Here is a 14,103-nt window from a genome sequence, read left to right as displayed (position 1 = left end):
ACATGACTTGTAAATGACATGCTTTAGTCTTGAGAACCACGTATATAAGAGAAATCATTGGAAAACAATAATGATGTAGTTTTGGCAGTCTGGCAGACAACACAACCAAAAACAAGACAAATTCCTTTAATTATTTGTGCATGGCCTACATATTGTAACCACGTGGTGGCAGTAGTGTTGCTGTTGTTTGTTTGTTTTTCTGTTTGAGTGAGCTTTTTTTTTTGTTTGAGTAGTATTCAAAATAGAGCATATTACATTGTAAACTTTAATGCTTACCAAACTATAAATAGGCTTAATTGATTGCAAAAATAAATAAATAATAATAGAAATGCAGGGATCACATAATTTGTACTCTTTGAAATTAATTACCTTCATGTCCATGGTCAGAGATCACAAATGCCCTTATTTGATATAGGTGTTTTATCTATAAAATAGTATATTGATAACTAAGCCTATAAAATGTTTTACAAAAATCAATCACATACTCTACCTGTCCATTTCAGCACAATTATTAGATGTAAAACATTTGAAAATCTGTTATGCAATCCTTTAGATTTGACATTTTCAGTGTTGGGTAAAAACTGGAAACTGTAATCGGATTACTTTATTGATAACTTCATTGAAAAGTAATCACATTACTAATTACTTTCCTTTAAGTTACTTTCTAAAACATTGTTCTGCTCAGAGATTTCAAAATAATTTCATCCTTGGTCATCGTTGCACGCAAGTCGTACGCTAACACGTTTCTCCCTTATAATAACTCATTAGTGATATTCAGCTGTCCCAGAAACATAAACGGCTGTACATACTGTATGAACATAATTTATGTTTTAAATGTATTCTACATAAATAATATTATTTTAGAAACCTGTGTAACCCTGGTAATGTACTTAAAAGCCATTAGTAATTTTAATTGGATTACAATAATGTAATGCGTTACACTACAATTTCATTAAAAAAGCAATTGGAATACAGAAACTAATTACTTTGTAACTGCATTACACCCAACTCTGTAACCAGGAGAGAATTAATCCAAAGTATCACCACATTTGCTTGGTATGTGAGGCATATGTGCCAGTGTACAAAAAGAGAAAGTCAAGATAATGTCAGAATGTGTTTTTAACTCTATACTCTATATATATATACAGTTGTGCTCAAAAGTTTGCATACCCTGGCAGAAATTGTGAAATTTTGGCATTGATTTTGAAAATATGACTGATCATGCAAAATAAAAACTGTCTTTTATTTAGGGATATTGATCATATGAAGTCATTTCTCCTTTTAAATCATAATGATAACAGAAATCACCCAAATGGCCCTGATCAAACGTTTGCATACCCTTGAATGTTTGGCCTTGTTACAGACACACAAGGTGACACACAGGTTTAAATGGCAATTAAAGGTTAATTTCCCACACCTGTGGCTTTTTAAATTGCAATTAATGTCTGTGTATAAATAGTCAATGATTTTGTTAGCTCTCACGTGGATGCACTGAGCAGGCTAGATACTGAGCCATGGGGAGCAGAAAAGAACTGTCAAAAGACCTGCGTAACAAGGTAATGGAACTTTATAAAGATGGAAAAGGATATAAAAAGATATCCAAAGCCTTGAAAATGCCAGTCAGTACTGTTCAATCACTTATTAAGAAGTGGAAAATTCGGGGATCTCTTGATACCAAGCCAAGGTCAGGTAGACCAAGAAAGATTTCAGTCACAACTGCCAGAAGAATTGTTCGGGATAAAAACCCACAGGTAACCTCAGGAGAAATACAGGCTGCTCTGGAAAGAGACGGTGTGGTTGTTTCAAGGAGCACAATACTTGCTGACCCCTCTCCAAACATAGCACTTCTGTTTGTGACCATAAAGCTCTATTTTGGTCTCGTCACTCCAAATTACAGTGTGCCAGAAGCTGTGAGGTGTGTCAAGGTGTTGTCGGGCATATTGTAACCAGACTTTTTTGTGGCATTGACTTCTTTCTGGCAACTCAACCATGCAGCTCATTTTTGTTCAAGTATCGTCATATTGTGCTCCTTGAAACAACCACACTGTCTTTTTCCAGAGCAGTCTGTATTTCTCCTGAGGTTACCTGTGGGTTTTTCTTTGTATCCCGAACAATTATTCTGGCAGTTGTGGCTGAAATCTTTCTTGGTCTACCTGACCTTGGCTTGGTATCAAGAGATCCCTGAATTTTCCACTTAAGTGATTGAACAGTACTGACTGGCATTATCAAGAATTTGGATATCTTTTTATATCCTTTTCCATCTTTATAAAGTTCCATTACCTTGTTACGCAGGTCTTTTGACAGTTCTTTTCTGCTCCCCATGGCTCAGTATCTAGCCTGCTAAGTGCATCCACGTGAGAGCTAACAAACTCATTGACTATTTATACACACACTAATTGCAATTAAAAAGCCACAGGTGTGGGAAATTAACCTTTAATTGACATTTAAACCTGTGTATGTCACTTTGTGTGTCTGTAATAAGGCCAAACATTCAAGGGTATGTAAACTTTTGATCAGGGCCATTTGGGTGATTTCTGTTACCATTATGATTTAAAAAGGAACCAAACAACTATGTGATAATAAATGGCTTCATATGATCACTATCCTTAAATAAAAGACAGTTTTTTTTTTGTTTTTTTTTTTGTTTTTTGCATGATCAGACATATTTTCAAAATCAATGCCAAAATTTCACAATTTCTGCCAGGGTATGCAAACTTTTGAGCATAACTGTATACATATATATATATGTCTTTTATATGCACTCTTATGTAGTCTGTTGTCTTAGTCTCATATGAAAGAGTGGAAATAGCCTAGTCTTATACTGTCACACAACATTATATTTATCAAGAGCATCCTTTATGCATAAAATGAAAAAAAAAAAAAAATTGCCAGGAAGATTAACAGCTAACGTTCAGGCTGTGAGACCACATTAATTCTGAGACTGTGAATACATGTTCATAATTAGTATATTGATCACTCAACCAATCATCCAATTTAAAGATCTGAAATTCCAAAGTTTGCAGCATAGGTTTACATAACACACATAAACACAAACAGTCTTGTATGCACACCAACATACTAATTATTCAAAACAAAGACCACTCAATCGTTGCCTTTCATTATGCAACAGTTCACAGTCATGCTCCTGGAGGCCCGTGTAAAAGATCACTTTTGAGCTCATCTCAGATTCTTCCCTGGTACAAGAGCACCTGGCTAATAAGCTGCTAAATTTGCTGCCAGATGGCACCTCTTAGAGAACACCTGCTTCATCGTCGGGATTCCTTTACGTTGCTGCAAATCTGTCTGCTTGAATAGTAAAATGATTGTAATAATTTCATATCCTCATATTATCCCTTCTTTGCAGAAGTGAATGTTTATGCCTACAAATGTGCCGTGGCTCTCTGCTAAAATGTCTCCCCAGTTCACCCTCCATTTCTCTGCGCTGTGACAGTGTCTGTCAAATAGTGTCATAAACGCTTTTGTTTAGGGGCCGCTCATCACCATTTCTCACTCGCCCTGTCAGTGGTGTCACAAATTTCCCAGGTGTCCAGTACTTGCAAAGCATTTAACTTTTTATGGGTGTGTTTGACATACCATGCCTCATATAAACAATCACACCTCCTAAACTGTGGGGGTTTCCTGCTGAAATGTGACTTCACTTTTCTAAGCACTCACCACTGAAAATCCTCATAGGCTCACAGGTGTGAGATTCTAGATGTTTCAGAGGGACATAACGCAAACATTATATGAAATTCATGTACTGTGTGTGGTCTCTGTTATCTGGAAGATGTAAATTAGAGGTAGTGAGCAACTGCATATACTTAAGAGTCTTTATGCCATACATTATCATGATTTCATATAGGATTTAAACAAAAAATATTTAGGAGAAATTCATTTGGTTTTGTTTTGATCTTTCTAACACCAAACAGAAGTTATTTAATACACACACACATATATATATGATCAAACTTCCTTGTCTTACATTTGTTTGCTCTGAAGAACATTCAGTGACCCAGGGGTGACCAACTATAAACTAATACTCAGTTTTCTTTGTTTTGTCCTTACATTCAGTTGAGCGCATCCAGAAATATAAGATTCTAAATTGGATGGTAATTACTGCTGTGACAAATTGAAGGAAAGCAATCCAACGAATTTCTATTATGAGACAGTATTATTCTTGGTTAATAATCCCTTTATGCATGATTGAATTTCGATAGGCTGTCTGAATGATAATTGCGCATAATAAACCATTGCATCTGAAGCCTTGTTAAGCTTTTGTGATTGGACATATCTGTAATTCTTATTAAGAATTGCAAAGCAGGTTTGGGTGTGTAAATATTACCATTGAATAGTACTGCACCGTATTTCAGCACTTTCTAAAAAGAACGATTGTTTTATGTCAATAAGTTATCAATAATAGTCTTTATATAATTGCAACAAACTTATTAATATATAGCAAGATACATATCCTTCTGAGACCCATGCAGCAATTATATATATATATATATATATATAACTTTATTACTGGGGCTCATAAGGTTAATAATGGTTTAATTTGAGGTTTAACTTACTGAGTGATGCTTTTTAAAATATTCCTGTTCACATGGCTGTCGTGGAGACTGCACACTTGCTTCAAGTCAGCTACTTTGACCAAAGTGACAGCCGACTTGTTAACGCCGAGGATCACCTTTCAGGCTTTTGTACAAGCAGATTTCCTCAATGGGTTAATGGGCCAGAAGAGGAGGCGGCTCAGGGCCAGAGTAAAGCTGGAGGGTGGGTGAATGTATAAGAGGCGTCAATAAACGTGTCAAAGACAATGAGCTAAAATAAAACTCCAATAAAGAGAATAGCGAACAGATGGGGTGACGTAGGGAGGAAACGCAATGTCAGGACCATTTAGGAGGTGAAAGTTGGTTCTACATAGAAGATCATTGTGGCGTGAAAAAAAAAACGAAATAAACTTGAATTTAATAGGCCTACGGGCGCAATAGACCAGCGTCTATGTCATACATGTTATAGCCTTTAGAGAACTAAATTAAAACACAAAGCAGCAGAATAGCAGTTGTTTGGCTTTTACTGCAAGAGTCGTATGAATACTAAATTGTAAACAGACCACCGCGTGATGGCGCTCATGTATTCGATTTCAGACTAAATTAGCTTTTAGAGTGGTAATTAAAAAGACAACACCTCATTAATGAGCAATGGAACTTTTATCAATTAAGCTCGACAGCGCACACTTATAAGTGACTTACTACGTATTCACAAACTGCAGAAAATGACGTTGATAAAACTAGTCTAAATTTAGGAGTCCTAATAAACGGGTGAGCGTAATGCAACTTTCATGGATGGTACAGTGGGGACCGGTTTTTGGAAATGAAATATGTCCTATTCGCTTCATAGAAAGAGAACGGCACACACAATTCATTAAGAAGATGGCTTGTTAATTAGCGCTAAGCTAACCTGATTTCTCTTAATTAAAACATCTTTCCTCGTTTACGATGTGGATATATGCAGATCTCCTGGGCTTTGAATTTTCTACAGCAGCAGATGGCCAGGCTGCGGATAATAGTTAAAGCTTTCCCTGTCTCAGATCTCTACAACGTGAGCTACCGACCAGGCAGGAGATTAACGGACAGCCCAATCTTAACAAAAGAAACGTTTAACCATTTCTGGCCCATGCTGGAAAGGTGAGAAGGAAAGGTTAGATTAGGTATGGGACACTTTAACGAGGTTGTGTTTTTTTTTTTTTCAAGAGAGGGACCCCTGCGGGCTTGGTGATATCTAGATTGGGACATCCTCTAGGCCCAAGTCATTGCCAACCATGTCCACCTCTTTGGAGGATATAGTCACGTGACAGTCCATACCAAAGCTGTGTGAACACCTATGAATGTTAGTTAAAAAAAAAGAAAAGAAAAGGAAATGAACACACACCAGCTCATGCCCACACACATACTTTGCCACTTTCGGTTCTTAAGGGAGTCAGTTGTCTCTTTGCATTTCCGAAGATCTGAGACACTCCAGGAATTAAATGGGGTTAGAAGGGAGATTTGGTTATTTTCTTTGCCCGTTGTGTTACATTACCAGACTGAAGTTGAATAATAAGCAATGAGTCAAACTGCACACCCTTCATCTGCGGAGCGGTAATTAACGGGAAAAATGCAGGCGGTGAAAAAATGCAAATTATTCTGCACAAAAGCTTCTCACAAATTGGCGTCACCATTTCTCAAATTATATCATTACTAAATTTTGAAAATGTTAATCTGTTGAGCGGATTTCCCGGGGGAGTTGAGTAAATTAGTTCTATTTCCGAACTGCCTCGCTGCGATGGCACGGGAGCGACAAGCACCTCTGATTCGCTGATTACAATTAGACTCCCCAGTTTGGGCTCCTTCAAGCATTGATAATTTTCGGCATATTAAGCACGTTTTAGCAAAGGTGATAAGTCAGTTTTAATTGAAATGAAATTATTATTCTAATGGAAGTTTGGTTATTATTATTAGGAGGCCGCACTCATTTTAGATTCCTTTTTAATATATAAATGCGGCGAGTAAAAAGATTTTGAAGGGTATTAGGGTGTCAGGATTGAATGAGGTAATTTGAAGGGAATTACTTTCCCTTCTATCAGAAATGAAGTGAATTAAAAGTCCAAATCAATCGCTTTCACTTCTCCATTCTACTTTGACAGCAGCACAATTACAGATAATTAGATGGAGGAAACTTTTAATTGTAGGGATTAAGAAGAAGGGGATTTTTTTTTTTTTTTTTTTTTTTTTTTTTTTTTTGCAGGATCAGAGAAAAAAAAATGTGGAAACAGTTTCCTGCCTGCAAAAATCGAATCAAAGGATTTGGTTTAAACAGTAACGTCACGTGCTTTTCTTTAATTGGAACTGCATCTCGTCGTATCAAATCATTCACAACAATTAATTTAGATTTAATTCTATAATTATCATCAAATCGAATAATGTGCAACTTAATTTAGATAGTTAAAAATTAACGCGCGTGAAGTTAATTGAGTAATTAAACTCCTCAGCTGTTGCGTATTAATTTGCTAGCCTAATTAAAAATGTATTTGATTTTATGTAATGTTAGTGATGTGGGCGTCGGTGTTGGATGAGCGCTTTGATTAGTTTGTTTGGTTAGGCGTTACATCTGAACACCTGCTGTTAATGGGGTCAGTGACGTCTACTTGATTGCACATGCTCATTTGCCGCCAGAGGCATGGTTTGAAGGGGAGCTTTGGGTTGGTTCTGCTCAGGTACACCCCGAAACTCCATCCTTTTCGAGTTCAGATAATTTCCTGAAACTGACATTTCACCTGCTAATTATAAGACAACTTGGGTACGGTTATTGGGATTTTAAGATATGCTCCAGTTATATAATGGTTTCAGGCATGTATAGGAGAACTCCCTGGAATAGGTTTTCATGAATTCGGGAAAGGTGGTGTAATTGGTGCATGGAAAGCCTACTGGTGCATGTGTGCCTGCGTGTGTTTGTCTGTGGATGAGGTCCAACCCTGACTCTATCCTCTCCCCTGGGAGCTGATTTAATAAAGTTGTGAACTTTGGATAAGGCGGACTGGTTGAAGCCTGTGTAATAAATAAATAAATAAATAAAATTAAAAAATCATAATAGCCACTTTTCGCAAGTCAAGTAGCACATGGTGAGATATTATCCAGAACACAAAACAGATGTCATTGGCCCTAAAATGACATAAAACTGTTAAATAAAGAGAAACACACATAGTACATTCGTTGGGGAAAAGTGATCACGTTCAATAAACAGAACTGGCATTTTATGTCCAGACATTATATGGAGTAGCTACAACGTTACATTCATCGACAGACAAACTATTATTTAGAAATGTGGCCCACTGAAGTAGTGCTGAATATGTGAATGAAACCCCAATAAATGGCAAATAAGACAGTCGGCCCTGAAAGCAAGTCTTGTTCGTCTTATTGTCGGGTTAATTAAAGCTTGGATCTGACAATGTCACTTGGTTGTAGAAAAACGGATTTAAATGCAATGTCTCCCGGGAGCGCGTGTCAAGGGCTGCTTTTCATTGAGCTAAGAACGCGCCAGGATGGGACCGCGCCCTGAACTGTCAAAGCGGCAATTATAGAATATTGATGTTAAAAAGGGGATCTGGATAAACCGAATTATTCATACTTGTGTACAGTACGATAAAGCAAGTTTAAGGCACAAAAAGAAATGACATTCAAAGATTCCTGCAACTTCTATAAGCACTTTCCGTAAGATGGAGGGATAAAAAGCTAGATCGTGAGACATTTTTAAAAGGTTCATTAAAATTTAAACATTGAAATGCAGAGGGGTGCTGTTTGGGCTCGAGGTCAAGAGACGAACGGATTATATACTTCCTCATAATAATATTAATAAAACAATTTGCATGCTAATAAGGTAACAATTATCAGGGCCTCTGTTGAAAGATTCGGGTTATTACAACACGCCAATCCGGGTGCCAAGGGTCAGGGAGTGAGTGGGGAGCGAAATTTCAGCTCGGATTAACATTATGACAACCCCAGACATTGGCCAAATAAAGTCGAATTAATTCTCTGTAATGAGAGGAGACAGGACGTCCTGTTAAAGGGGTGGGATTGATCCTGTATTCACAAACACAGTTGGTTTTGCCAAAATTTTAACATGTAATTCAGAAAAGTACACTCTGTTTAATGTAAGAATTTATGCCTGATAATGTTGCACGAGGTGCAGCCAAAAAAGGGCAACCACTACAATTACAGTCACTACAACACTCACTGACTCGAAGTGGTTTGTTGTAGACGTAATTTAAAATGTTAAATTGTGGAACAATTATATATATATATATATATATATATATATATATATATATATATATATATATATATATATATATATACCTTAATGGTAGACTATTAATAATATACTTATAAAATACATGTATTCAATAAAACAATTAATTGATATTTATTCATAAACGAATATTGTTTCAGAGGTGCAAAGCCATGCAAAAGGATATATTATATTATATAGGCTATACAGTGACCATAAACCGAGCTCTATTTGTACATCAGTGTAAATGACATTACACCAGAATGCTATGGCTGGGGAAATATGTCTAATTTTCTGTTAAATGTCGAGTGATTTTTAATTAGCTATTCATGTAATTAAAATTTCATTTATTCCTCAAGCAGAATCAAATTAGTTGGTTAAGATCCCCTCTTTTACACACTTAAACACATGACGCTTTCAGCATCAGACTACATGTAGTTTTGAATTATAATTGACAGCTCTGTTTGACGAATATCCTCGGAGTGAGTAGTCTATCAAAACATAAACAAATATTCGGGTCAGTCAATTTGTCAACAGTGATCAATGGAATTTTACCTGCTCTCGTGGCAACATTAGTCGGTGTATGTGTGTGTTTGTTTTCTCCGTTTTTCTTTTGTGTGTGTGTGTGAGTTCTGTGAATGAGAAAGATTTGATATGAGTAGAGGGACATTGTCTCATACGGTGATGAATCCGTCGCCGCTCTGTGTGTGTGCGGTTGCAGTCCGATGTGAGATTTCAGTGTCTATTTAGCGATTAACTGGGTATCAAATCTGATCGCTCTCCCTCCAAGGCCCCCTGTGTAGTCGTGATGTAGTTCTTATCAAAGCCCTCCTGTCTTGTTGTGACAGCTCTGATATTGTTTATTGAGGTGGATGTCAGGTTTAATTAGCAATCGATATGAAAAGCGTTTTCAGACTACGTCTCTGACGTCAGCGCCGATTAACGCTTCTCATTGGTCTCAAATTCCCAGAGCCTAAGCTAATTATCGGGCGCTTCGTGTTGATAAAGAACAGCTCATCCTACTCTCCACATCATGTCCCCTCCTCGCTAGCCACTCTCGCTGCATGTTTTTGAAATTCACATCACCAACCACCAGACGTCGTTTCCTTTTGCCTGGGAGATGATGGACAGGATACTGGATCCCCCTCATGCCCAGTTCGGAGGATCTCTCGGTGGGATGGTGAGCTTTCCGTACCATCTAAGCCATCATCATGTGTACGAATTAGCCGGTCATCAACTTCAATCTGCGACCGCGGTTCCTTTCTCGATAGACGGATTACTAAACGGCTCCTGCACCGCTTCTGTGGTTAATTCCAACCACCTCTTGTCGTCTGGCTGCGGCATGAATGGAGATAACCAACAGTACAAACTGACAGGTAAGAAAACAGAGTAGCCTACATGCCAAAAACGGGCTTTGGAATCTTTAATGGAAGGAAGATAATCATTTTATGGAAATTAATATTATTATTATTTATTTTTTTACCCCATAAAGCTTTGAAGAATACATTTGAGCCTGGGGAAACAAAAGAATCGATTCTCTCATGTGTTCATATAAGCTTATTTTCACGAATTAAAGCGGTCGTTGCAAGAACTGACTTTTCTAACAAAGAGAGGCATTTACCCCGTTTCTTTAACGCTGGAAACTTGCAGACAGCATGCACTTTCTCCTCTTCTTCTTCGTCATCTTCTGTTTCTTGTTTTTATTTTTACAACACTAAAGAAAAAGAAAAAAACAACTTGATTGCTTTCATTTCCCCATCCCACTCTCACACATAATACAGCTGGCTGTTTTAATAAAGGATCACTCAGGAACATAAACACGAAGAATATCAGTGGGCCCATTGTTTTGATGGGCATCAATTTAATTTATTGTTTCTCATTTAGATTCGGGGGATCCAGAAAAGGATAGCCCGGGTTGTAAAAGAAGACGAACTCGTACCAATTTCACTGGCTGGCAGCTGGAAGAATTAGAGAAGGCTTTTAATGAAAGTCACTATCCAGATGTGTTCATGAGGGAAGCACTTGCTCTGAGATTGGATTTGATAGAATCGAGGGTGCAGGTAAATACACTGAATTTGTATTTCTAGTGTTGGGGTGTTATTTATTAAAACAATGCATCAAATATAAATATGGTGTCAACACAATACGATTTTATGTATAATCCGGTTAGTTCTAGTTTTTCTTTTTTTCTTCTTCTTCCCAATTAAATATAGCCTAGTAGGCCTTTTTATACAAAACAGGACATGCTAATAAGGCAAGGTTTAGAAACCTTTATTTAAGGTGTAAATGATATATATATATATATTCAACAAGTGAAACAGAGTGACAAGTGAAATCGCCGTGTTTTAGTTTTATCTGCTGTCTGTGGCTCCTTCTGTTCGCATAACGATGGAAAATATCTGGAGATTAGCATGCACAAAACAAATACTCGAATCAAAATGTTCATTTTCTCTTTTACAGCTCTGGTTTTGTAAAATGTATTTTAACATGGAGGAGAAAAGATACAGTAATGATTGTACATATCCTTTGTACAATATTGGTTAATAATTTCACTTAATTGATAACCTATATGTGATTTTATGAATTTTGTTCTCTGAAAGTGCAGCTTTCGTTGTGAAAAATAACCTCCGTCTTTGTTGGGCGTGTGTTCAGTCATTATTGTGGTCTGCAATTCCAGTCAAATATTTGGCCTACAGATCCAAACTTGCCTAAAAATGAATGGCGCGTCATGTAATTCATCTAGGCTATGTTTTAGGATGCGGCCTACTTTTGGATAGACACTCATGATGATGCATTTTAACCATAATAATATTCTAAAATTGTCTAAAATTCTACTGTTTAGATAATTACATTCTATTTTTATTTTACGACCATAACTCTGGTTTTATTAGCAATACAAAATATATGTGATATTATGTGAGTATGTGAGATTTTATTATTATTGTTGTTGTTGTTTTTGTTGTTATTATTTACATTTCAAAGACCTTTTGGCCAGTTTGGCAAATATATTACAGCCTACATCTCTCTCTCTCTCTCACTCTCTCTCTCTCTCTCTCTCTCTCTCTCTCTCTGTGTGTGTGTGTGTGTTCTATATTAACAATATGCTGTTCATAAATTAAAAATAAAACAGGCCTATACATATAGCTAGCTTATAAAGTTTACATTTAAAATACTAAATATAATCCATATTTAATATATAATTTAAATTATAAATCCAAAATATAAATTTTTTAAGTAGATATGCCATTATTACAAAATGAAATATAATAATGAAAAGCTATAAAAGTAAATTATGTATTTTTTCCCCCCACTGTTTAGGTATGGTTTCAAAACCGCAGAGCAAAATGGAGAAAAAAGGAGAACACGAAAAAGGGGCCCGGGCGACCTGCACACAACTCTCATCCGACGACCTGCAGTGGCGAGCCCATGGACCCAGAGGAAATTGCCCGCAGAGAACTGGAGAGGATGGAGAAAAAGAAAAGGAAACAAGAAAGACGGCTTTTAAAGTCCCAGAATAAACTGATTGCGGGGGACTTATTTCACACCCCAGGATCTGACAGTGACAGTGGCTTGTCACAAGTTACGGACAATGAACAAAGTGTCCATTTCGACATTGGCCAAAACCAAACGCATCCAAGCTGTGACCAAACACCACAGAAACTCCAGAACCAAAGAAACACAGACCAAGACGCGAGTGGATCCGAGCTGGACTCGTCCGACAGCGGTCAGCAGTCAAACCTGTGCTCCAACAGTAGGTCTTCCACCCTTCAAAAACTCAATCCTTTCAGTGTGGAAAGTCTTCTGTCGGACTCCAGGCCCAGGCGCAAACCGCCCATGGACTTCCCAGTACCCGCTCCACGGCCTTTGATAGGCAAAGGACATTTTTTACTTTACCCTATTACACAACCGCTAGGTTTTATTGTTCCTCAGACTGCTTTGAAAACAACACCAGGTCCTGATACCGAAAATGGCCAGAAAGGCCCAGCTACTGACAATATATTTGCTGGAAACCCAGGGCACAGGGACACCAAGGAGAACAACAATGTAAACAACAGCACCAGCGCGCCAGCAGTCAAAGGCCAGGTCAGTCAGTCGGGCAACATAACGTGTTCACCACAGAGCAGTCCACTACAGACTACCTTTAATGGCCACTCCGCGGGCAGCTGTAATGAAAAATGCCCACAAGACATAGAGTTAAACCTTGCAGATCCAAAGTCTCCACAGTGGGAGAAGAAGGAGCAATCGTTACCTGACTATCCACCACAAAATTCAGAATCACCGACAACCAACAAGGACACCGACAAAGACTCAGTTGATGTCAATATGGAATAAATTAAGTCGAAACCGAGGAGCGTGTCTATATTGCACGACTACCCCGCCCCCCCCCCCCCCCCCCTCCAAAAAAAAAAAAAAAGATAAACAGAAGAGGAAAAAACGTGACATCTCGAAACGAAACGTATCGTTTTCATTGACATATTTATATTCCGGTTAGGGGAAATACCTGTGTGAATAATTTGTGTATGTGTGTGGTGGGCTATCAAATGTTTATTGAGCAAATAGCTGCAGCTCCCTGTATAACAAACTGTTTAAAAAAAAAAAAAAAAAAAGCAAGACAAAACCTCAAACGTTGTACAAAGTATTAAGATATTTATATATGTAAGTTTTTCATAAATAAATCGATTGTATACAACAAACATAAGCGTGCATGGCCCTAAAAAGAGCTTGCTCCTTCTCTTAAAACCCTGTGTTGTATTTTGTGTATTGCTTTAACAAATTTATTCATCTATAAGCTACACTGAAATGAGGTTACAAGCCGGAGGCGAAAAGACCCGTTCGACTCCTGCAGAGTTTTGATATGAAAGTAATTATTTTCCCGGTGGCTACTGCAGAGATTCAGTTTATTTTAGCCCAAAGGGTTATAATACATTACCGATTTCTAGTGATATAAAATCACATAAACTTCCAAGAATAATAGAATTAGCATGAAAGGCTGGGGTGTCAAATTGAAATACGAAAATAATAGCCCAGGCAGCTGGGAGTGTGTTTGTGCATATTGGATAGGAGATGGGAATTCGTGGGGCGGAATTTTCATGAGCTTTTCACTTTGTCAGGGCCCTTGTAGCTGGCTATATTAAGATAGATGTTCGATGATATCCCTCATTGTTCTGTCGCTTATATTGATGTTCCTGTGTTATCAGCCTATTGATCATGCGTCGGCTGTAATAGGGCGGGTGAAGCAAACGTGCCTATTTACAATAGCAGAACACATTTGTTCTA

The 14,103-nt window shown here is 37.5% G+C and overlaps 1 protein-coding gene across 1 annotated transcript; it reads left to right on the top strand.

Annotated features, from left to right (window-relative positions):
- Positions 1-9,888: 9,888 nt before the first annotated feature.
- LOC127451662 (homeobox protein unc-4 homolog) lies at positions 9,889-13,201 on the top strand. The gene is made up of 3 exons (XM_051716513.1): positions 9,889-10,202; positions 10,711-10,886; positions 12,145-13,201. The coding sequence occupies exons 1-3, from the start codon at positions 9,947-9,949 to the stop codon at positions 13,156-13,158; spliced, it is 1,446 nt and encodes a 481-aa protein (XP_051572473.1). The 5' UTR covers positions 9,889-9,946; the 3' UTR covers positions 13,159-13,201.
- Positions 13,202-14,103: the final 902 nt, after the last annotated feature.

The sequence above is a fragment of the Myxocyprinus asiaticus genome, chromosome 14 (assembly GCF_019703515.2).
Source record: "Myxocyprinus asiaticus isolate MX2 ecotype Aquarium Trade chromosome 14, UBuf_Myxa_2, whole genome shotgun sequence".
NCBI lineage: Eukaryota > Metazoa > Chordata > Actinopteri > Cypriniformes > Catostomidae > Myxocyprinus > Myxocyprinus asiaticus.
Note: the sequence above shows the minus strand (reverse complement) of the source record. Positions and strands in the feature narration are given on the sequence as shown.